This window comes from Chiloscyllium plagiosum, unplaced genomic scaffold, assembly GCF_037043375.1.
Source record: "Chiloscyllium plagiosum isolate Xiang-an unplaced genomic scaffold, Cpla_swu_hap1 HiC_scaffold_10, whole genome shotgun sequence".
NCBI lineage: Eukaryota > Metazoa > Chordata > Chondrichthyes > Orectolobiformes > Hemiscylliidae > Chiloscyllium > Chiloscyllium plagiosum.
The window spans coordinates 45,306,435-45,329,507 of NW_028270148.1; the positions used below are offsets into that span (position 1 = coordinate 45,306,435).

General features: G+C 38.6%; 1 protein-coding gene across 1 annotated transcript in view; it reads right to left on the bottom strand.

Annotated features, from left to right (window-relative positions):
* iars2 (isoleucyl-tRNA synthetase 2, mitochondrial) overlaps positions 1 to 23,073 on the bottom strand; it is a 97,627-nt gene that overhangs the window by 16,856 nt on the left and 57,698 nt on the right. The window contains exons 15-17 of the mRNA XM_043695778.2: positions 12,586 to 12,688; positions 4,728 to 4,830; positions 2,082 to 2,207 (exon numbers count right to left, since the gene is read on the bottom strand). Coding sequence (XP_043551713.2) covers positions 2,082 to 2,207; positions 4,728 to 4,830; positions 12,586 to 12,688 — 332 coding nt within the window. The remainder of the gene's footprint in view (positions 1 to 2,081; positions 2,208 to 4,727; positions 4,831 to 12,585; positions 12,689 to 23,073) is intronic.

Below are 23,073 nucleotides of genomic sequence, written 5' to 3' on the forward strand. Positions count from 1 at the left end.
GATGGCTGTTATCCAGATTTTCTGTGGAAATTTTAAATCTGACATTTTATCACCCAGATCGATGGTGTTTGCAGTTGACTAGGTGTGTCATAGAGAGGTGACTCTGTCATCAGTTTACAGGGTGTGAAACATGTTCAGTTGAGAGCACAGGATTTGAGATGGGTGCATAGGATTTTCATCAAGGTTTTGTGCTTTGTTAGCTATCAATCAAAGGTATTTTTTGAGGAGAATGTTTTCCCTGGGAATGTCAGGTGATTCAGAGAGTGTAAGTCATTGTAACTGCACTGGTCTCAATGTCCCAAAAATAATTCTTTCTGGAGGTGGAAATGTATCATATTTATCTGCTAGCTTCTGAGCCCATTGAGCAACAGTACTCTATTGTTGGGTAGACAAGTGTAAATGAAACAGTATTTAGCATGTTGGCTTTGTCTCAGGTAGGACTTGCCAGTGTCACATGAGATTCACTCTCATCCTGATCTTGGCTCTAGTGTATTGAAGGTTTTCATGGTAGGTCAATGAATAGTCAGAGAGTGACACCAAGAAATTTTGGCATTTGGGGGACAAGTGGTCAACTATAGAACTGGCTTCCTTGGCTTTTGAGTTGGTCAGGTGGAAGATTGACATTACAGTCTTGGCCTGATTTAATTGAATCTTGTCTTTTTCTGAAGTGGGCTTCCAGAGACTCTAGATCTTCAATGAGAATTTCCTCAGTATTCTGTTGAGCATAGCTTGGAAAGCAAGGGTGAGTTGCTGGGACATGCAAAGAGCTGTAACTTTGTTGGACAACAGTCACTAGTTATATATAAAGAAGTCATTTGAGGAATGATCAGAGAAGAATCTGTTGTTGGCAGCTGAACCTGTCTGCAAGGTACACATGGAATTGTTTGGTTTCTAATCATGGAGCTGTTTGGTTATCAGGTTTTCACACTGCAAACGAATTGGAGAGTTTCAGCAGCCTGCCTTTTTCCACACAATGTCACAGGCTCAGGCTAAGTCGACAAAACCATTTCCTGTCTTAAGGCCTTTCAGAAAACCAGCCTCAATTGAGAGGGGTTAGGACTTGCCCAGAGCAATTGCAGCCAGTGCGAAAATCTGCTTCTGCCTGGAGACCTTACTGCTTCCAGGATGGGACTCAAACTGTTTCACAGGAGGAACTCCATGTCCTTTTATGTTATTGACAGCAGACCATGGGCAGCAGTGCTTGGTTACTGAGTGGCTTCCCACTTGGCAACGGTCACTACCTTGGACTGTCACCAGATAGTTGGAATGGTACTTGTGCTTTGTTGGTAAGTTTTGCCAGCCAATTCTTTCCCTGTGATTCAGTGTGCTTCAGGAATTCTGGGCAAATCCCATCAATTTCTGCTTTTTTGCCTGACTTACATGTTGTCAGGATACAGTATATTTCCTCATGTGTAGGGTTACCAGAAGACTGTCTGCTCTCAGGAAGATTTGCAAGACTGCATCAGCACTATTTTTACTGTCTGCTGACTGACACCTCTGGTTTATTAGAAACTGGGTAACAATAGTATGAGCAATGACTCAGGATTGCTGGTATGGTTGTTGTTCAGCTACTTCCAGGTGGCCTAGAAGTTCCCACTCTTTTTGATCCTGCCAGCTGTCAGAGCTCAGTTAGTCTTCAATTGAATTGGCTGCCAGACCCGGAGATACACAACAGCAACTTTGGTGATGACTGATTTATTCAACCTCTACTGCCACCTACATGATGTGTCATGGCCTCCAGCCTATCATCTATCCACACAATGCAGCCTGGATTAAAAGTAAAACCTGCATCCTAATGCTGCATTGCACTGTCAATGCTCTGATGTGAAGTACCACTCTGCAAATTCATCAGATTTCCTGTGCACTGCCTCATCAACATGGTACATCGCTCAACCTAAACTTAGCCTGACTCACTGCATTTCAATTGAATAGAAAGGCTTCTATATAAATTCAAGTTACAAAAATAATAATAAAACACCTGTCATTGAAGGAGTTGTGTACATTTTACTGCCAACAGGAAAATGTACTTAGTATTAGCAAAACAAGAAGAACTTCAGAGTTCATCTTTTCTTAGTTCTAACCTTAAAAATGTCATCTCTTGCTGCTTGCAGTATATTTTTGCCAATTAAAATCTCTGTGAAAACATTTGACTCTGCTGCCCACCAGCGAAGAACATCTGCCCCATAGGGTGGGTCTTGGTTTGGATCCTGTACAACATAAGCAACTGTAGTTAATATCTTACAGCATAAATATAAACATAGGAAATGTAGAATTTTGTTGATTATCTGCACATAATCTTAATGCACAATTTGTATGAACTTGATTTCCAGATGGAAAGAAATTTCTCTCTCATGTTAATGCACCAAACAAAAATTTAAGGTCACTGAAGCCAAACAAATGCACATTAATTAACTAATTTTGCATTCACTTATAAGGAGTTTCAAGGATTAAGAACCTTCTTTACTTGCAATTACAAGACAAAATGCTTTGAGGAATATCATTTTCAACCTTCAAGTGAACATTTGTTGAATATTATCCAAATAGGATAATTAAAATTATCCAAAACATAACACACTGGTTTTGAATAATTGTCAGTATTTCAAGAATATGTAGAAAGTATGCCAAATGAAGTTGAAAAGTACAGTTTTATCTTTTAATATCCTTGTCGCACTATTAAGAGCCAAAATTGCTATTAACTTGTGGTGCATGCACTTAACATGTTTATACAAAGACTGATCAATATTTCATTTAAAAAATATCCTACTTCTTACCACACACAGAAGCTATTGTCTCACTTTGCAATAAATCCCAGCATTTATCTAATCAATTAATATAGCATCATATTCATGGTGAACATTAGTAATCTGCTATATGCCTCTACATAATCCAAGCCACTGGAAAGTTTAAACGAGCAACTTTGCCTATCCTCAATCTTCCTGGAATCCTCATAGTCATACTTAGTCACACGGATAATGTCAAAAACAGAAACTGTGAACCGCTCCTCTAGCATTCAATTCCATGTTCAAGAATATGGTGAATGGAGTGGACCTGACACAATACAAACTCAGCACCAGTAAACATGTTTGTAAACATGTTTGCAAAACCCACATATGAAGTGGCAATGGTAAAGGCTATAAAAATCTGAATTTGTTCAAGAAGAAGTGACTGCAGTAGGTACAGTAGAATGACCATGGGCATGATTTGTATGGACTTGCAGAAACAAATATGAAACTCTTCATAAGAGATGGTTATAAGAAAAGAATATTCACCAGTTCTGCAGAAGGGTCACTGTACTCGAAATATTAATTCTGCTTTCTCTCCACAGATGATGCCAGACCTGCTGAGCTTCTCCAGCAATTCCTGTTTTTGTTCCACTAAGTGGGGTTTTTAGATTAGATTCCTTTCAGAATGGAAACAGGCCCTTTGGCCCACCAAGTGTACACTGACCCTCCAAAGAGTAACCCACCCAGACCCATTCCCCTCCCCTATATTTAGCCCTGACTAATGCACCTAACACTATGGGCAATTTAGCATGGCCAATTCATCTGACCTGCACATCTTTGGATTGTGGGGGGAAACCGGACACCAGGAGGAAACTCACGCAGACAGAGGGAGAATGTGCAAACTCCACACAGACAGTTGCCCGAGGTGGGAATCGAGACCAGGTCTTTGGTGCTGTGAGGCAGCAGTGCTAACCACTGAGCCACTGTGCCGCCTCATTCCCTGAAATTTAACAGATTAAAAGAAAACCTGACAATGTTTTCAAGATGCAGGTAGCCCCTGCTTTCTGAAAATAGAGCATTCTCAGGAAACCTTTCGTAAACTGAAAATGGCGTAAAGTGAAAGTGCATGTGGGAGAAAGTATCGTCGTTTCTCATAAAAGCGAAAATCCTCTCCGAATATGCGCAAGGTACTAATGTAGCTCTTTAATAAAAGCAAAACTGCGTAAAGCAAACATTCGAAAAATTGGGGGGTACCTGTGTTAAGGGGAACAGCTCAGATAGACACAAGCAAACGACTTAGGCTGCTTAGGGATTCTAGGACTTGCGAATCATTTAAAAATTAGAGCTCGACTTTTCAGCAGTGAAGTAAGGAAATATGTCTACACACAAAGGACTGCAAATGTTTAAAGGTCTCTTCCACAAAAGAAAATGGTGCTCTATCAATTGTTAATTTTGTGATGGGTAGATTTTGTTAACCAAAGATATTAAGGGATCTAAGGCATATATCTGGAATACACATGGAAGTCATCGATAACTATGATCTCATTAAATGACAGAGCAGGTTTAAAAGGTTTAATATCCTCATCGTTTTACACAAGGACATCACAATGAGCCACTTCATTCATTTAACTGCTGATATCCTAACCACCTTTATGAAAGAATTACTTATGGCAAGAAACCTTCATAGATGCAATCACAGCATCATATAGTACAGAAGAGGCCTTTTGGTCTACTGTGTTCTGTACTCCCAAAAATACACGGCTAGCTACGCTAGTTCTCTTTTCCCACATTAGGCCCATAGCCTTGAATGTTATGAATTTTCTTTTTTTCAAACCCTACTTTCACTGTAGCATTCTTTGAAAATGCAGTACCTTGACAAAGTGTTTTTGATCACTTTTTAAGTTCATAACTGTTGATAACTTACTTCGTTCTGAAAAACTAATTTTATATTAAACTAGTATTTTTTTGTTGTGAGAAGTAAAACAAAATACTGTAAAGACTTACCAGTCCTCCATTAACAATAACATCTGGATCTACCACATTTCCAATGGATTTGGACATTTTTTCACCACTTTCATTGAGAGTAAATCCATGGACCACCAGTTTTCTGAGGATAAAATATTCAAAGCTTACTAACGAAAATCTGTCCTCCACTAAAAGATGCTTTACTACTCCACAGTTTTATACAGTTTAAAGGCAGGATTTTCCATGCAAATGCTTCAAACCAGAAACTTAGGTTAAATTGTTTTGAAGGGAGTATATTTGTAAACATGTGCATTTAAACTTTTAGAAGTACTCTTAAAACAAATAATTTAGACAAGCATTTTTGTTAAATCACAATTTTCATTCCACTTCTTAATGATTTGCTTGTGCTATTGGGCAGGGTTTCATGAGTGTCCCTGGCTGGATCAGCATTTATAGCACAACCCCAGACGCACTTGTGCTGGAGCTGGTGAGCTGCCTTCTTGAAGAGCTGAAGCCCACGTGTTGTAGATAAAACCACAATGCTACTAGGAAGGGAATTCCATGATTTTGACCCAGTGACAGTGAAGGAACGGCGATGATATATTTCCAAGCCAGGATGGCGAGGGACTTGGAGGGGAATTTGCAGATGGTGGTATTTCCATGTATCTACTGCCCTTGTCCTTCTAGATGGAAGTGGTTGTGGGTTTGTAAGACTATTTTTAAAGGATTTTTGCTGAATTTTTGCAATGCATTTTGTCGCTAGTACACATTATAGCTACTGAGCATTGGGAATAGATGTTTGTGGATATGGTATGAATCAAATGGGATGCTTTGTCTTGAATGGTGTCAAACTTCAGTGTTGTTGGGAGATGAACTCATCAGGCAAATAAAAAGTATGCCACAACACTCCTCATGCGCCTCACAGATGGTGGGCAGGTTTTAGGGAATCTAGAGGTTGTACAGTCATACAGCCCGGGAACAGATCCTTCGGTCCAACCAGTCCACGCCGACCATGTACCCAAACTAAACTAGTCCCACCTGCCTGCACTTGGCCCATATCTCTCCAAACATGTCCTATTCATTAACTTATTCAAACATCTTTTAAACATGTAACTGTACCTGCATCCACTACTTTCTCCACGAGTTCATTCCCCACACAAACCACTCTGTGTAAAAAGGTTGTCCCTTATGTCTTTTTCCTCTTGCTCTAAAAATATGCTTTCTAGTTTTGAACTCCCCCAACATCATGCAGTTTTCATAGCCTCTAAATGTTTCTTATAGTCACTTTACTTGTATTACAAGTCCAATTCAGTTTCTAGTCAATGGTAATCCCCAGGATGTTGATAGTGGGGGATACAGGAATGATAATGCCATTAAATGTCAAGGTGCAGTGGTTAGATTTATATCTTGCTGGAGATGGTCACTACCTGGCATTTATATGGCATGAATGTTACGTGACATTTTTCAGCCCAAGACTGGATATTGTTCAGGGCTTGATGCATTTGGACGTGGACTCCTTAGAATCTGAGGAGTCAGAATGCTGCTGAACATTGTGCAATCTTCGGACATTATAATGTTTGCAAGTTTTGAGAAGATTTGTAGCTCAGGTTTAAGGTTCTGGATCTAAGTTTGCTTGCTGAGCTGGATTTTGATGATCATATAACACACTATTCATGCCACTGATATGTGAGAATATTGAATTGCCTCTAATTTTAAAATTTTAATAAGAACACCTGATCAATCCACTGAGATCCTCCTGCAGTTTATAGTTATCCTCCTTACTATTCACCTCCCAACTAATTTTTGCGACATCTGCAAACTTCTTGATCAAATGGCCTGAATTTAAGTCCATATACTTAATTATAACCCACAACAAGAAGGGTCACAATACCAAGACCTGCAGAACCTCACTGGAAATAGATTTTCACTCACAGAAACATTCCGTCTGCGTTCACCCTCCATTGCCTCTTGGCCAATTTTGGATTCAATGTGCCACTTTGCCTTGCGTCTCAAGCTCTTAACTTTCCTGACCAATCTGTCATGACGGATGCTGTCAAAAGCCTTATTAAAATCCACATAAACCACATCTTCTTCGACTTATAACAAGGCACTCCTCTTTGTAATGTCAATCCAAATCATCAGAAAATAGATTGCAGCCAAATTCAGGTCATGCATTCCAGATGGGCAAGGATTCTGATCAGGTGAATTTATAACATTGTCCTCCTAAAGTGTGAATCAATATAGCAGCCTAAGAAGGCTCATGCAGCATGTTTCAATGACTACTGCCCAGTGGCCCTAAATTCGGTGGTCATGAAGTGCTTTGAAAGGCTGATCATGGCATTAATCAACTCCAGCCTCCCCATTACTCTTGACTCACTCCAATATGCCTATCGAACCAACAGATCCACGTCAGATGCCATATCACTTGCTCTTTACTCCTCCTTAGAACATCTTGATAACAAGGCACTCCTCTTTGTAATGTCAATCCAAATCATCAGAAAATAGATTGCAGCCAAATTCAGCTACATAAGAATCCTACTCATTGACTACAGTTCAGTCTTTAACACTATTATCCCCTCGACACTGATTACTCAACTTGGTGATCTCAAACTAAGCCCCATTTTCTGTAACTGGATCCTCAGTCTCCTGACCCACAGTTCACAATCAGTGAAGACTGGGGACAATATTTCATCATCACCAGCACTCAACCCCCTACTGTACTCACTGTATACCCATGACTGCGTTGCCAAATACCAGACTAATGCCATTTACAAGTTCACCAATGACACCACCATTGTCGGTCGAATCTCAGATGGCGTCAGACGGGAGGTGGAAGACCTGGAAAAATTGTGCACTGAGAACAACCTAGCTCTCAATGCCAGCAAAACCAAGGAACTCATTATTGACTTTTGGCGGGATGTTACACATGCACCCCCCTACACTTTTAACAGCACAGAGGTGGAATGAGTGGAGAGTGTCAAGCTCCGAGGAGTGGTCATCCACAACAAGCTTCATTGGACTCTTCATGTGGACGCACTGGTTACAATGGCCCAACAATACCTTTTCTTCCTCAGGCAGCTGAGGAAATTTGGCATGATGGCAAATATCCTTGCCAACTTTTATAGGTGTGCCATTTGGAGCATCCTGTCTGGATGTATCACTACCTGGTATGGCAACTGTACCATTCAAGATTGGCGACGGTTACAGAAAGTGGTGAACTCGGTCCGGACAATCACAAAGGCCAACTTCCCATCTATAGAATCCATCTACCAGGCCCGCTGTCAAGAAAAAGCCACCAGCATTCTCAAAGATCCATCCCACCCTCGGATGTTTTTCTACAACCTCTACCATTGGGGAGAAGGTACAGTCGCCTGAAGAGAGAGAGAGAGAGAGACACACACACACAGGTTTGGAACAGTTTCTATCCTACAGTTGTTAGAATACTGAATGGAGTCTCAAACTCTTAATATTTGCCTGTTTTTGTTTTTGCCACTGTTTACCTATTATTTACTTATCGATGCCACTTAACTCTGTGATCTGCCTGTATTGCTCGCAAGACAAAGCTTTTCACTGTGCCTCGGTACACATGACAATAAATTCAATTCAATTCAGGGGTATGGACACCACGAGGAGGTAACATTAGAAAGGAAAAATAAGGTACATAAAAATTTGAGAGAGACAGTATTAGAGTAAATATTACAAAGATATCAAGTGGCGTCAGAGTAGAAGAAAATGGAATAAAATGCAAATTAGATTTGTTGTGTATATAAGTGAATGCATGGTGTGTGGTAAATGGTTGCTCAGCTGCAGGTACAGATAATCAAGTGGAAATATGATGGTATGGAAATAACAGAGATCTGATTTTAAAAGATGCAGGATTGGGTTCTAAGTATTCCTGGATACAAGGAAAAATAGATAAGGAAATAAGACAGGAGTGATAGGGTGTCTTAGAGAAGTCAAGAACAAAAAGTATTCAGACCACAGCTAAGAAATAATAGTTACCATCATAATACTGGGTGTATTCTATACATCACCACTAAGTTGGAAAGATATGGAGGAACAAATTTACAAGAAATTACAGAGGGCATAAAACTATAAAGCAATTTTTATTAGAGGCTTGAATTATTCTAATGTAGACAGGGATAGTAACAATGTCAGAGCAGAGAAAGGGAAGAACTTTTGAAGTGTGTTCAGGAGAATTGACTCAAACAGTACATTTCAAATCAGTGCAGAAGGAAGGGTTGCTGGACCTGTTTCTGGGAAATGAGGTGGGTCATGTGGATCCAATCTCAGCAGGGGAACACATCAGAGATTATAATCATACTCAACCTGAACCTTATGGTACTATGGCAAAGGACAAAACATAAAAATATAAAAACTAGGAGCAGTATAGGCTAATCTCAATACAGCTTTAACACCAATTCCATGCCTGCCCCAAATAAGCTTGGACTCCTTTGTAGATAAATAACCTGTATAACTCAGCCTGAATCTATTCAATGAACCAGCCTCTCTCCTTTGCAGAGAATTCCAAACATTATTATTGCTCAGAGAAGAAATTCCTCCATGTTTCTACCTTAAATGAGACAACGCTTATTCTGAACAGCATTGTGGTTCCAGTACCCATGAAGGAAAGGAAAGTATTCTCTTCACCCTCTACCATGTTAAGCTTTCAGAGAATCTTCCCACTTGCAATAAGATCACCTTTCATTTTTCTAAAATTGAATTATGTACAGGCCCAACATTCTTAAATGTTCCTCATAAGACAACCTCGAATTGAGTGTGCAGGGCTCATTTTCAAACTGTGTGGAAAGTACAAAACCTTGAAGTATTGGGAACTGTGAGAAGGCAGAGATTAGACTTCAAAAGGACACAATCAGCCAGGAGGAAAAGGTAGACACATGGAAAATACAGTTTAAAGCAGAAAAAGTGTGAAGTGATACATTTTTGGAGGAAGGATGAGGAAGGGCAATGCAAAACAAGGGATACAACTCTATGGGGGGTATGCAGGAGCAATGGAATAGAACAGAACATATGTAGACAAATCATTGAGGAGAAAGTGAGGTCTGCAGATGCTGGAGATCAGAGCTGGAAATGTGTTGCTGGAAAAGCGCAGCAGGTCAGGCAGCATCCAGGGAACAGGAGAATCGACGTTTCGGGCATAAGCCCTTCTTCAGGAAGAAGGGCTTATGCCCGAAACGTCGATTCTCCTGTTCCCTGGATGCTGCCTGACCTGCTGCGCTTTTCCAGCAACACATTTCCAGACAAATCATTGAGTGTGGCAGAGCAGGTTGGGAAAGCAGTTAGTAAATTCAAGCTATGGAATTCAAGGCTTTATAAATTAGATTAGATTAGATTAGATTACTTAGTGTGGAAACAGGCCCTTCGGCCCAACAAGTCCACACCGCCCGCCGAAGCGCAACCCACCCATACCCCTACATTGACCCCTTACCTAACACTACGGGCAATTTAGCATGGCCAATTCACCTGGCCGGCACATCTTTGGACTGTGGGAGGAAGCCGGAGCACCCGGAGGAAACCCACGCAGACATGGGGAGAACATGCAAACTCCACACAGTCAGTCGCCTGAGGCAGGAATTGAAACCGGGTCTCTGGCGCTGTGAGGCAGCAGTGCTAACCACTGTGCCACCGTGCCGCCCAATAGAGTCAGAGAGTACAAAGACATGGAAGTTAAGGTGATCCTTTATATAACACTGGCTTCAGTCTCAACCGAATTACTATATCCGATTCTGTGCACCAGACTTTAGGAAGGAAGTAAAGGCAGTAGAGAGGATTCAGAAAAGATGTACAAGAACAGTTCCAAGAATACAAATTTTCAGTTACATGGACAGATTGCGGAAGTTAGAGCTGTTCTCCTTAAATAAGGTTGAAAGGAGATTTGATAGAAGTATTTGAAATCATAGGGGTCTGGACAGAGTAGACAGGGAGAAACTACTTCCATTATTGGAAGAATCATAAATTGGAGGGAGAAAGATTCAAGGTAAAGGGAAAAGAACAAAAGGTGACATGAGAGAGAACTTTTTTTGAATGCAGTGAATTTTTAGAATCTAAAATATTTTGCCAGAGATCATGGCGATGGCAGCTTCAATTTTGGTTTACAAAAAACAGATAATTTTCTAAAGAGAAGAAAAACTTGTCAGTTTTGGGAAAAGTCCAACGAATGGACTAGATAAACTGCAGAGATTTGCCAGGGACACAAGAGGTCAAGTTGCATCCTTCTGTGTTGGACCATCCCTTTATATATTTCATGTACACTTTGAAAGGGCCATTGGAATTGAATTTTCCAAGGATAGGCAAGCTCACGCAGATTCCACACAGTTCCCTCAGAAATCCCTAAGAGTATTGAGACAAGACAGAAGGTTGACACTGATACAAAAGTTAGAGACAGTAAGCTAAATAGACAAGGCAGACAAGAGCATGGCAGAAAACAAGGGAAGGCTGATGAATTAAAATACATTTATTTCAATGCAAAAGGCCTGGCAGATCAGGCAAATGAACTCAGGGCATGGATAGGAACATGGGACTGGAATATCATCACCATTACAGAAACATGGCTGAGGGAGGGACAGGACTGACAGCTCAATGTTCTGGGTTACAGATGCTATAGGAAGGATAAAAGGGGAGGCAAGAGAGAATGAAGATTGGCGATTCATATAAACGATTTGGATGAGAATAGAGGAGGCATGGTTAGTAAGTTGCAAATAACACCAAAATTGATGGTATAGTGGAGAGTGAAGAAGTTTATCTAAGAGTACAATAGAATCTTGAGCAATTGGGCCAGTGCGCCGAGGAATGGAACATAATATAGATAAATGCAAGGTGTAGTACTTTAGTAAGACAAACCAGGGCAGGAATTAGACAGTTAATGGTAGAGACCTCGGGGTACAGGTACATAGTTCCTTGCAAGAGGTGTCATGGGTAGATAGGGTGGTGAAGTCAGTGTTTGGCACGTTTGTCTTCATCAATCAGAGCATTGAGTGGTTGTTGTGATGTCATGTTATGGCTGTACAAGACATTGGTAAGGCCACGTTTGGAGTATTATGTACAATTCTGGTCACCCTGCTATAGGAAGGATGCTATTAAACTGGAAAGAGTGCAAAAAATATTTGCTAGTATGTTACCGAGATGACAGGGTTTGTGTTATAAGGAGAGGCTGAATAGGCTGGGATTTCTTTTACCCATAGGAGGCTCAGGGGTGATAGGCATAGATAAGATGAATAACCAAGGTCTTTTTCCCAGAGTAGGGGAGTCTAAAGCTAGAAGGCATAATTGTAAGGTGAGGGGGGAAAGATTCAAAAGAGACCTGAGAGGTGACTTCTTATACACAGACGTTGGTGCATGTATCAAATAAGCTGCCACAGGAAATGGTAGAGTTGCACATTTAAAAGACGTTTGGACAGGTTCATGGATAGCAGAGGTTGAGAGGGTTATGGGCCAAATGCAGGCAAACGGGACTTGTTCAGTTTAGGAAACTTGGTCGGTACAGACAGATGGGGCCAAAGGGTCTGTTTCCATGCTGTACAACTCCACGAACATGGAGCCTTACTTCCATTCTGACAGTAGGACTGTCGGAAGGCAGCAAGTCACATTCTCTTTTCATAACAGTCACTCTGAAAATTAAAGGTCCTCACAGGCAGTTTGGCAGCAGCTATTAAATCATAAGTATTTGTTAAGTGGGAAGGATTTATATTGACTAATACAAAGGGAAGAAATAACTAAAAGAGAATGCTTATTTAGGTTTAATACAGAATATACAAATTTACCAAAATGATTTGAAAAGTTCAATGTGCTCTATGTGGACTACGTTCAGAGGAGCAAATGACATGATAATAAATGTACAAGTTAATAGCCCAATTAATTTGATTAATAAAATACTAACCTATATGGAATCTGTTTCTCAGCTGCTACACTGGTGAGCAGTGAGGATTGAAACCATCCACCCAGTTGATCCTTCCCCTCCAGGTACACATCTGCAACATTACCTACATCCAGGATAAAAAGGGAAATCATTAAATAAAATTTTCTCAAAACATGTTCATTCACAATTATGAAAAAAAAATTGTAATTTAGAAATGACTTTCTGTGATTAAACAAATTCAAAATGGATGTCTTTTTTCCCTTCACTAATAATCAAAACACTATATTTTCAGAATTCACTTCACAGCTTTTTTTGCCCATTTCTTTGAACAAAATGAACTTGTATAGAAAAATCATCCTAATGCACTTAAGTACAGATTTGGAAAACCAATTTAAGACTTGCCAAACAATGCATTTTTAAGAAGGGTCTTAGAACAAGAAAATGAGGTAAAAGTGGAGAGAATTTGAGAATGTAGAATTTAATGACTGAAGACACGGTTGGTTATAGCAGGACAAAAGAGCTCGAATTACAGAAAGGCCAGAGTTGAGGCAACGTAAATATCTGATGGGGGAAATGGTTACAAAGAAAGAAACATAGTCATTAAATGATTTAAACAGAAGAATAAGATTTTTAAATTTGGGAGACTGGAAAATAGTATGGGGTAGGATACACATCAATTTTTGTATGAGCTGAGGTTTATCGAGTGAGGCCAGTCAAAACAGCATCAGATTAAACATTTCTAGGAGTAGCAAAGGCAATAAATGAGGATATCAACAGACAGCTTGAGCTACAGATGCAAATGCATTATACCACCAGAGTTGAAAGTGCTCAGTCTTTTATGATGGAAAAGAGTATAGGCTCTGAAGCTCAGTTCAGTATTGGAACAGAACACCAGAGTGGTTTACAATCTAAAGAAAACACTGCAGCTGAACTCTAAAAGTAAAATTATTGTTGTGTTACTGGACCATTAGGCTGCTGTGACATTAGAGAAAGACAACTGATAGTGGTCTAACCCTAGTATCACCACGACTCAGGAGAGGGGAGATGTTGGGAAGGAGGGTCCTTCATGGCAACCTCAGTCAGTGCAGGAATTAAACCCATGCTGTTGGCTTCCATCTGCATCACAAACAAGCCATCCAACCTAATGCTAACTTGGGAGGAGAGCATTTTGAAAACTTCCTCTTATTAATACCTCCTGCTGAGTATTTAGTTTTCAATGTAAAAATTATATCCCTCCCCTTCAGAGGTCTACCTCTGCCTTATGATAACATTGACCAAAATCAAGGGCAAGAAACCCCAATGCCACTGTTCAATCACTGGCACACTCCATCTGACTGCTAGGTGGTGTTCAAGAGTTGCCTAGGGTTGATTCTCTCTCCCATTATTCATTCCACCCCATGAATGATGTTCTAGGCCACATATAATTTTCTATGTTTTAAACTGCCAATTAAAGTACACATCATTGTTTAACACTTCTCTTCAATGCAAGGCTGACAAAATTCAATATTTGGATGAGCATTACTAAATGACTTCAATTTTGAATAGATGTTTTATATCAGATAAGCTACACGCATTGATATTTAATACAATGACTCACTAAGAATTTCTCAAACTGAAGTATCTCTAAGCACATGTTAAAACAGAAGTCATTACCTAAATCACTGTTTAGAATCTTAAAATAATAGGGATCAGGGAGAGGGAGCTCAAGAAAAAGATAGATCCTACTTTAAGCAAAAAGTGTTGAGGTTCAACTGCAATGTGTGCTTATATTATACTTTTAATTTTTGGAAACATTGCAAGTAACTTTACAAATGTAATAATGAAATAAATAGGAAACCAGAGAGAGATGGAGAGATATTAAACATTTTGACAATTTCTGAACTTTCAAAAGTTTTGGAAAGGCAAAACATGTTTAAGGAGGTTTTTTTCCAGGCAACAAATTGAGGTAGTTTAACTGTCCATCACCAACAACTGTAGTATAACATGTTTAGAAAAATCAGAGGGAAAGAAATCTAATGGTTCAGAAAGGATAGAGTTATGAATGAGATTGCAGAAAAGGGTTGCAAGGCTAAGGTTTGACATGCAGATGAGGAATCTGAATTCAATGCAGTGAAGAACAGAGGGCTAGTATTGATCAGCAAGGGCATCGAGGAGATTGGTGAAATGGAGCTTTATTCAAATTAGAATGTATGTGGCACAAACAGTTTAGATATGAAAGTTCAACAAGGAGATCATTATTCTGAGGCTTGAGGTCACATTCCATAAACCTCTCAGCAAGAAGCACAGGCATACTGGTAAGAGGTGTCTGCAATGCCAAGATCTCTGTGAAGTCTGAATATCTATTAGTTGAGTTCAAAATTTTGATCTGGTCAAGATTAAACAAATCTATCTTGCAGTAAAATATATATATTAAACCTGTCAAATGATAAATAGGAAAGGGAAGACAAATGGTTAAGAAAGTAATTTGGACAACTCTCAAAAATTAGTGATACTGGCCACATCACTAATTACATTATGAATCAATTATTTAAGAGATTGCACAATAATTTTCTTCATACACAAGATCTGTGATGCTCCAAACTGAACACAATGATCTGAAAAAGCAATCTTAATCACTATGAATGTTAATATCTCAAAATGGCAGACCACTTTTCAGTTTACAGACATTGACTTCAAATGAATTATTTTTGAACAGGTTTCATCTAAGCCATGGCATTTCAATTGTTGAGAAGTGTTGAAGAGGATAAAAGAACGCGGTCTCACGGGGCATAGTACTTTACCGAGATAAAATTCTCTTCCAAAGTCTACAAGTTTAGGGGGCCATATAAATAAATATATTCCACATTCCTGAAAATGCCATTACAAAAGATAGCATGATAAGGATATATTTACTTTAGTAAGCAAACTGTAAAATAAAACTAATAAAATATTATAGCACTAACCTTTAGAATTATATCAGTAATTCGATTTATACCCTCCTCCTATCAGTTTTTAAAACTGAATCGGGTTAGAAAGCAATTATGCCAAAGTTAAATCTGTTGATTCAAGAAATCTAATCACTGGATAAAATGTCATTTTCTCATGTCCTCAAAAATGGCCTGGTTAGACTATAAAGTATTGTGTTCAGTCTTGGCATCATAACTTTGGGAGGATATACTGATCTGAAGGGAAAAGAGTGTAGATTTACCTGAATGATACCTGGGACTTTAAGGGTTATTATATCATCAACATTACAAACCAGCGCTGTATTTCCTGGAATTTAGTTGGTGATGTTGTAATTTAATTGAAGTTTACAAGACAGTAGAAGGAAACAATAGGCTGAATAAGGAGAAAGTCTATCTCCTGTTGGGGATCTCGGGCTAAGGTTAGAATGCTTTTTAAAAAAAAAGCCAGATCTTCCAGGAGCAAAACTGGTAACACTTTTAGATGGAAATATTGGTGAAGCCTGTAATGGTCTTTTGCAGAAAAGGTTTGTTTCCAGATCAATTCTTTAAATTTTAATTGTAAGATTGATACATGTTTGCTCATCGGAAGGTATTGAAGGATACCAAGAATATAGTTAGATCGCAGATTAGTTATTGAATGGTGAACCTGTGTTTCTGAAATAAGATGTTATGCCACAGTGACATAATATTAAAAAATTGTAAACATTTGGTAAGAAAGGGCTCAAAGACTATTGAAAAGCCACATTTTAATGTGAATTCTACAAAATAATTTACAACAAGATGTAGAGAGTAATAAAATCAACCTTTGCCTTACGCTTGCCCTTTGACGAGCAAATAAAAGAGTTAAGATATGCTAGTCTAAAAGCTAAGCTGACCTGATCTGTTAAATATTATCAAATATGATAGTGTTGAAAGAGGTTATTGCATCTTGAAACTCAACTGCCAAGTCTGATTTTCTACCAACCCTATATTAAGCCATTTATCTTCAAGTCATTAATCCATTTTCTGTTGAAGTTCACATTCTTTACAATAATTTTTTTTCAAAAAGATAGGACCCATTTTTCTTTCAAATTAATATTCATAGTAGTAGAAGTCCAGTAATGCTGAAAAGTTGAACAATATAACATAATAATTAAAATCATGGAAACTACAATCTGTTACTGAAGTGGAGCAGTGGTAAACTTGGATTTTTCTATGTTATGTACCAAGGTTATTTGCTTTAAAACACTCTCTAAATCAAGTTGTGTCTGAAGGAAGATTTTTCTTAAATGTAAATCTATCCTTAGGTTTCCTAAAGCACTTTATAACCAATGGATTTATCCTATAGGGAAGTCAGTGTTGCTTTGGTGGGAAATAAGGAAACAGAATTGCATAGAGAAAGGTTTCACAGTTGGCTGAATGACCAGAATCATTTGGACGAGGATTTAATGTCAGCCAGAACAATAGGAGAACTCCCTGTTTTTGAAATAATGATAATGAGATTTTCTATCTTCACCAGAGGAGACTGCAAGGCCTTTGATTCAGTACATTATCCAAATAAGAATACCCCCACAACACAGCATTCAGTCATTTCTGCAACAAAATTACAGAAGTACACCAATTTTTTTTAGGTATGAGGAGACTTTCTAATCTAATCTTTTACACAGCTGAAAGGGGTAGATTGAGAACAGAGCAAAATTTGACATCCATGAGGATTGAAGCACAATCTTAAACCTCATGGGCTAGCACATCCCTTAATTTACAACACCATGAAACTACAACAACACTTGTTCAGTGAGGAATGTAGGATAGCATGCCAGAAGCTATCCCAAGCAGAACTACAAATAAGATTTCAACTTGGTGATGCTCCAACGCAGGTCTACATACTCGCTAAACAGTTGTAGCATTCTACTATAGACCGAGCTAAGAAGCCACAGATTAAAGCTCTGTGGTCTTGGCATATCTCGATGTGAATGATGAACAATTAGATAACTAACCAGAGCAGCATGCTCCATAAACACCCCATCCTAAATGATGGTGACTCTACTGTAACTGTCTAAAAGACAAGGTTAAAATATGTGTGTTCATCTTAACTAGAAGTGCAGAGTGAATCAGCCATCCTGGCTTCCTGTTGAGGTCACAATCACCATTGATTCCAGACTGCTGACAATTCAATTCGTTCCATGTGATATCAAGAAGTGGCTGACCACATAATGCAGCAGTGGATATGGGCTTTGACATTAATGAAATGTCAATTGCTCATAGGTTGTGCGCCCTTATTTCAGAGGGGCTGGAGTACAAGAATAGGGAAGTCTTTCTGTACAAGGTTAAAAATCTCAGAACACCAGGTTATAGTCCAACAGGTTTATTTAGAAGCACTAGCTTTCGGAGCGTTGCTTCTTCATCAGGTAGTTGTGGAGAATAAGATTGTAAGACACAGAATTTAGAGCAAAAGTTTACAGTGTGATGTAACTAAATTTATATATTGAAAAAGACACGGATTGTTTGTTAAGTGTCTCCCATGTTGGTTTCAGTTTCTGTACAAGGTGCTAATTAGACCACATCTGGAGTACTGACAGCAGTTCTGGTCCCCTTATTAAAGGAAAGATATTTCATTGGAGGCAGTTCAGAGAAGGTTCACTAGGATGATCACTGGTATGGAGGGATTGTTTTATGAGCAGAGGGAAAACAGCTTGGAACTGTACTCATTGGAATTCAGAACAGGTGATCTCATTGAAACATATAGGATTCTTAAGAGGCTTGACAGGGTGAATGCTGAGAGAAAACATCTGGCAAGTCTAAGACCAGAAGTACAGCCTCAGAATAAAGGGACAACTATCTAAGACTGAGATAAGGAGGAATTTCTTTTCTTGGAGGGTTGAGGCTGTCTTTTCAAAAACTCTCCCTTAACATAGTCACAGGTGGGAATCGTCATTAAAGATTGCAGAGTGTTCAATTCCACTTGTGACTCCACTGACAGTGAAGCGGTCAGTGTCCATCTACAGAAAAACCTGGACAATGTTTAGGCTTAGACTGATGTGGAAAATTAAATTTATGACTTCATACGCGAAACAGCGACCATTTCTAACAGAAGAGAATGAAAGCATCACCATTTTTAGATTCAAAAGCATTACTGTAGCTGAATCTCCCACCATCAGCACCCAAAGGAGCACCATGGATCGGAAACACAACTGGACAACAACATAAATACAAGATAAAGGCAGAAGTTGAAACTTCTCACCTCCTGACTTCCTAAACCCTGTCCACCATCTGCAAGGTATACATATGGGGGTGGGGGGTGTTGGAACACTCCCCACATGCCTGGATGAGCATATTTCCAAACATAAACTCAAGAAGTCTGAAACATTCAAGACAAAACAGCCTGTTTGATCGACATACCATCCATCACCTCCACTATTCACTGCGTCTGCTGCAATATACAAGAGCAGCAGTGTGTCCCATCTAACAAATGCAATGCATCAACTCATCAAGACTTACTGACCAGCATCTTCCAACTTGGTACCTCTACAACCTCGAAGGACATGGACAACATATGCACAAGAACTCCACAACTTGCAAGCTCCCCTCCAATCAGTCATTATCCTTAGAACCATCTTGCTGCTCCTTTAGTGCTGCGAGGTTCAAATCTGGAAGATCTTCCCTCGCAACTGATGGGTCATTAAAAATGGACAATATATGCTGGCCTCGCCATGACAGTCATATCTAATTAATGTATATTAAAAAAATTATACATTTTATCATAATATTTAATGTGTGCATTTATTTTGCTCTATCCATCCAAATAATTTAGTTTTAAAAGCATGATTTTTTTTAAAAATGCACCTGCAAGATGATTTTGCATGTCAAAATGTCTCAAAGCATTTCGGAGGAGAACTGGATATCAACCAAGTTCCAGGAGCACAGGTAGGTTTTAAGGCAACATTTGAAGGAGAAGAAATGGGACCCTGGATAGAAGATTTAAGGATATTTTATGATTGTTATTTTTATCTCAAAAACTTCACACCTTTTCATACAAATAAAACCCTGTGGTTAACTATATTGCACCACTCCCGACAATCCATTCGCTTTTCAACATTTTTCATGTGATGAATATGGAGGAATGATAATGTTGATAGAATCCAAAATCTGGAGGACAAAATAAACTCCCCAATAATGAAATGCTTCTTCTATCTTGTGAAATGAGCAGGTATCCATTCGAGCAATGTTGACTGCTAAAAGAAAACTGTCATTGGATCAGATGAACATGAAAATTTCAATTATTAGGTAGAACTCTTTAAAAAGTACCGACTTACTCAGTCTATGTAGAACCATTTAAACACAAGGGCTACATTGACTCCATACAATGCAAAGAGTAGCATCAGCCTGAAAACAGTATTGAGACATTTACTGCTACATTTAAAGCAACATATATCTTTCCCAATCTACACAGATCTGAATATTCTTTTGATCTTGACTGAAAAGCAGTAATATTTTGTACCACATCTTATGTTCTTAATTTGGGAATGAGAACCACATCTTAAATGCCCTAGTGAATAAGTTTAGCACAGAATGACTATAGTTAAGATACAAATCTATTTTACAGCAGGACCTAGGCATTCCACATTCCAATCCCAAGTTTAGATGCTAAGACAGACAGGATGTTCTAGCTTAGCAGGCGGCTCTCCAACAAGTTAAAGACATAGCATGAGAGATAATTGCATGGACGTTATGAAGGATGTTCAGAACAGGCGGGTAAACATTGTGAGATTAAAAAAAAAGCTGTTGATGTGACATCTCCAAGAATGTTGCCAAAATTACTATTCCTTAAACAGTATCAAATAAAAAATAATCTGGTCATTCACCTTATTGTCATTCATAATCCTTTGGTGTATGTAAAACTGCAGTTGCATTTATTGCACACCCACTGTGTTTTTAAAGTAATTAGTACATCAAGCATTTGGAGATGTTATATAAATACAAGATGCTGCTTTCTAACTGCTTATACCGATGAATAGTGTAATCATTCAATCATTTATTAGGAATAAACACTGACTGAAATATTTTTACATTTTTATTTTACCTGAAAATAAAAATTATTTTATTGGCTTTAAGATTAATTTCTTTCACTTTCATTTAAGTGTTAGTCCATTCACCTTCTACTAAGGTGCACTCCCATCCACTAGTACTCTCAAACACCCAACCAGTAATACCTGCACTGAATTCCAAGTAACCAAATGGTTAGACATGTTCAAATGTTTTTACAGAATGTCATAAACCAATACAAAGCTTGCAAAAAGGTATCAATTCTGCAACAAACAGCAAATAAATTCACCTTTGAAATTTTATTGTGTTAACGCTTAACATGTCAATATTTAGTTGCTAAGTGATTCAGTCAGTCAATATAAAAAATGCCCAGCAATAAATGAATTACACATACTGTCTTTATAGATTTATGCCATACTATAAGATTAAAGTTCACAATCTTTAAACTTTTTCATTTTTACATTGAAGTTTAGATCCTTTGTCTTCAGAGACATATTCGAACATATTTTGGAAATATTTGGTAGATGAAGCAGCAACAGATTTAATGTTTTAGGTCAATGATTTTTCATTAGTTCAGAATCCTGATGAAAGTCATTAAACCAAATGATAATTCTGTTTCTCTTTCCATCGTGTTACAACACAAATGGACAGTTGAACCAAATCAGCCTTTCTGCCTCCATTATGACAACACAGTAAAATTATAGGGTGGCATGGTAGTGCAGTAGTCAGTACTACTGCCTCACAGTGCCAGGGACCTGGGTTCAATTCCAACCTTGGGCGATTGGGAGAACTGCAAACTCCAGACAATGTCTACATGCTCTGATTTGCTCCCACAGTCCCAAGATGTGCAGCTTAGGTGGATTGGCTGTGCCAAATTTCCCATAGTGTGCAGGTTAGTTCGGTTAACTATAGTAAATGTGGGGTTAGGGGGTAGGGTCAGATGCTCTTTGGAGGGTTAGACTTGATAGGCTGAATGGCCTCTATTTGCACTGCAGGCATTCGAATTCAAAGACAGTCAAAATTGACCATAATGGTTTCAAACCAGTCTTTATGAATAATCAATCCCAGACTGTGAGAATAATCAGTTCTTGACACTGGTTTGTATCTTAAACAAAAGACTTAGCAATTTATTAACAAAACAATAGTAATAGTAGAGAAAGATTAAATAACAAAGTAATCTAACTGGTCTATGCTTTAAACCATATCCTTTATATTTTATGTTGTCAGGCCCACTCACACAAAAGACAGGCAAACAAACAGTTATGGGATAAATAAAAGAAAAATAACAAAACTGTCCAGATTATTGAAGCAATTTACACAGTGCACTGTTCCACAGCCATAGGTGATGGTTTCTTGGTTGACTTTCTGAAGATGTCAATCAGGGTCACCTTTTCAGTTCACTCAGATAATAGTAGTAATACTTAGTTTTCTATTCTCTAAATTTGCAAGAGTTGATAATGGAGGTTGGTCAGGGGGCTTTTACATCTTCCTGCTATAACATCAACAGCCAAATTTCTTCTCACTGAAAACATTGTCCAAAACCAAATTCAAACTCTGACCACTCCCTGACAGACTGACCAATTCCTCCACAAGGAGTTACCATTCAATATCTGCCATCTGCTTGAACACAAGGCTTTTCCCAGATTTGGCTCAAACCTATTCCCAGGTACTGTCCTCGTTAATAGCCAACTTCTGCAATCTGTTTAAACATAATGCTTGTATCCAGTGATGGAGCATCTATAAAACTTTTTGATCAGGAACCAACTGCAGTTAACTTCCTGGCCCAGCCTCATAAACAAACAAAATCTTGTTTGATCTGTTTTCCTTTTAACACGAGCTGTTACCCATAGTTCAAAATTCAAATTTAGCTCACAGTTTTGGCTCAAAACCAAAAGTGATTAACAAAAAATTAAAGAAATGAAAACAGTGTGGACTCTAACAACAGATACATCTTGACCTACTGAGTATTCATGGATTTTCTGTTCTAATTCAGATTTCCAACATTATCGGGGTACTACTTTTTGTGTCAAACACATTCTGGAAAGGGTTGATGACTTTCTCACTATGACCAAAATGTCTTTGTGGTGCTACAAGACTGGATAGTTATATCTGTCACAAAGTTACCTTAATTATATTTGATCTCAGGATGCAAATATTAGTAATGGAACTTGGACCTGGTATACAAAGATTCTGTTTTGGGAACAGGTGGAATTGTGCATAAGGAGAAGTAGCATGTCAACTGTAATGTTGTAAGCTTGCGTTCGCGTCATCTTATTGCAAAATGTTATTTTGGAGCTTTACAACACTAACCAAATTGGACAGCTAACTCACAGCATGGTGTATTGCGACGTGGATTGTGTTGAACCCTGCAGAGAATGTTTTATGGACCACAGTCGTTCACAAAATGGAAAAGATTCTGATATAAGAAACCATAATCACATGCTGAGCTCCCTTGTAATTTCATTTGTGGAAAAAGTGTGATGCCCATGCAGACAGTACACATCATGTTGCAAGTAGACTACTGTTTCAGAGATGTCTGAAA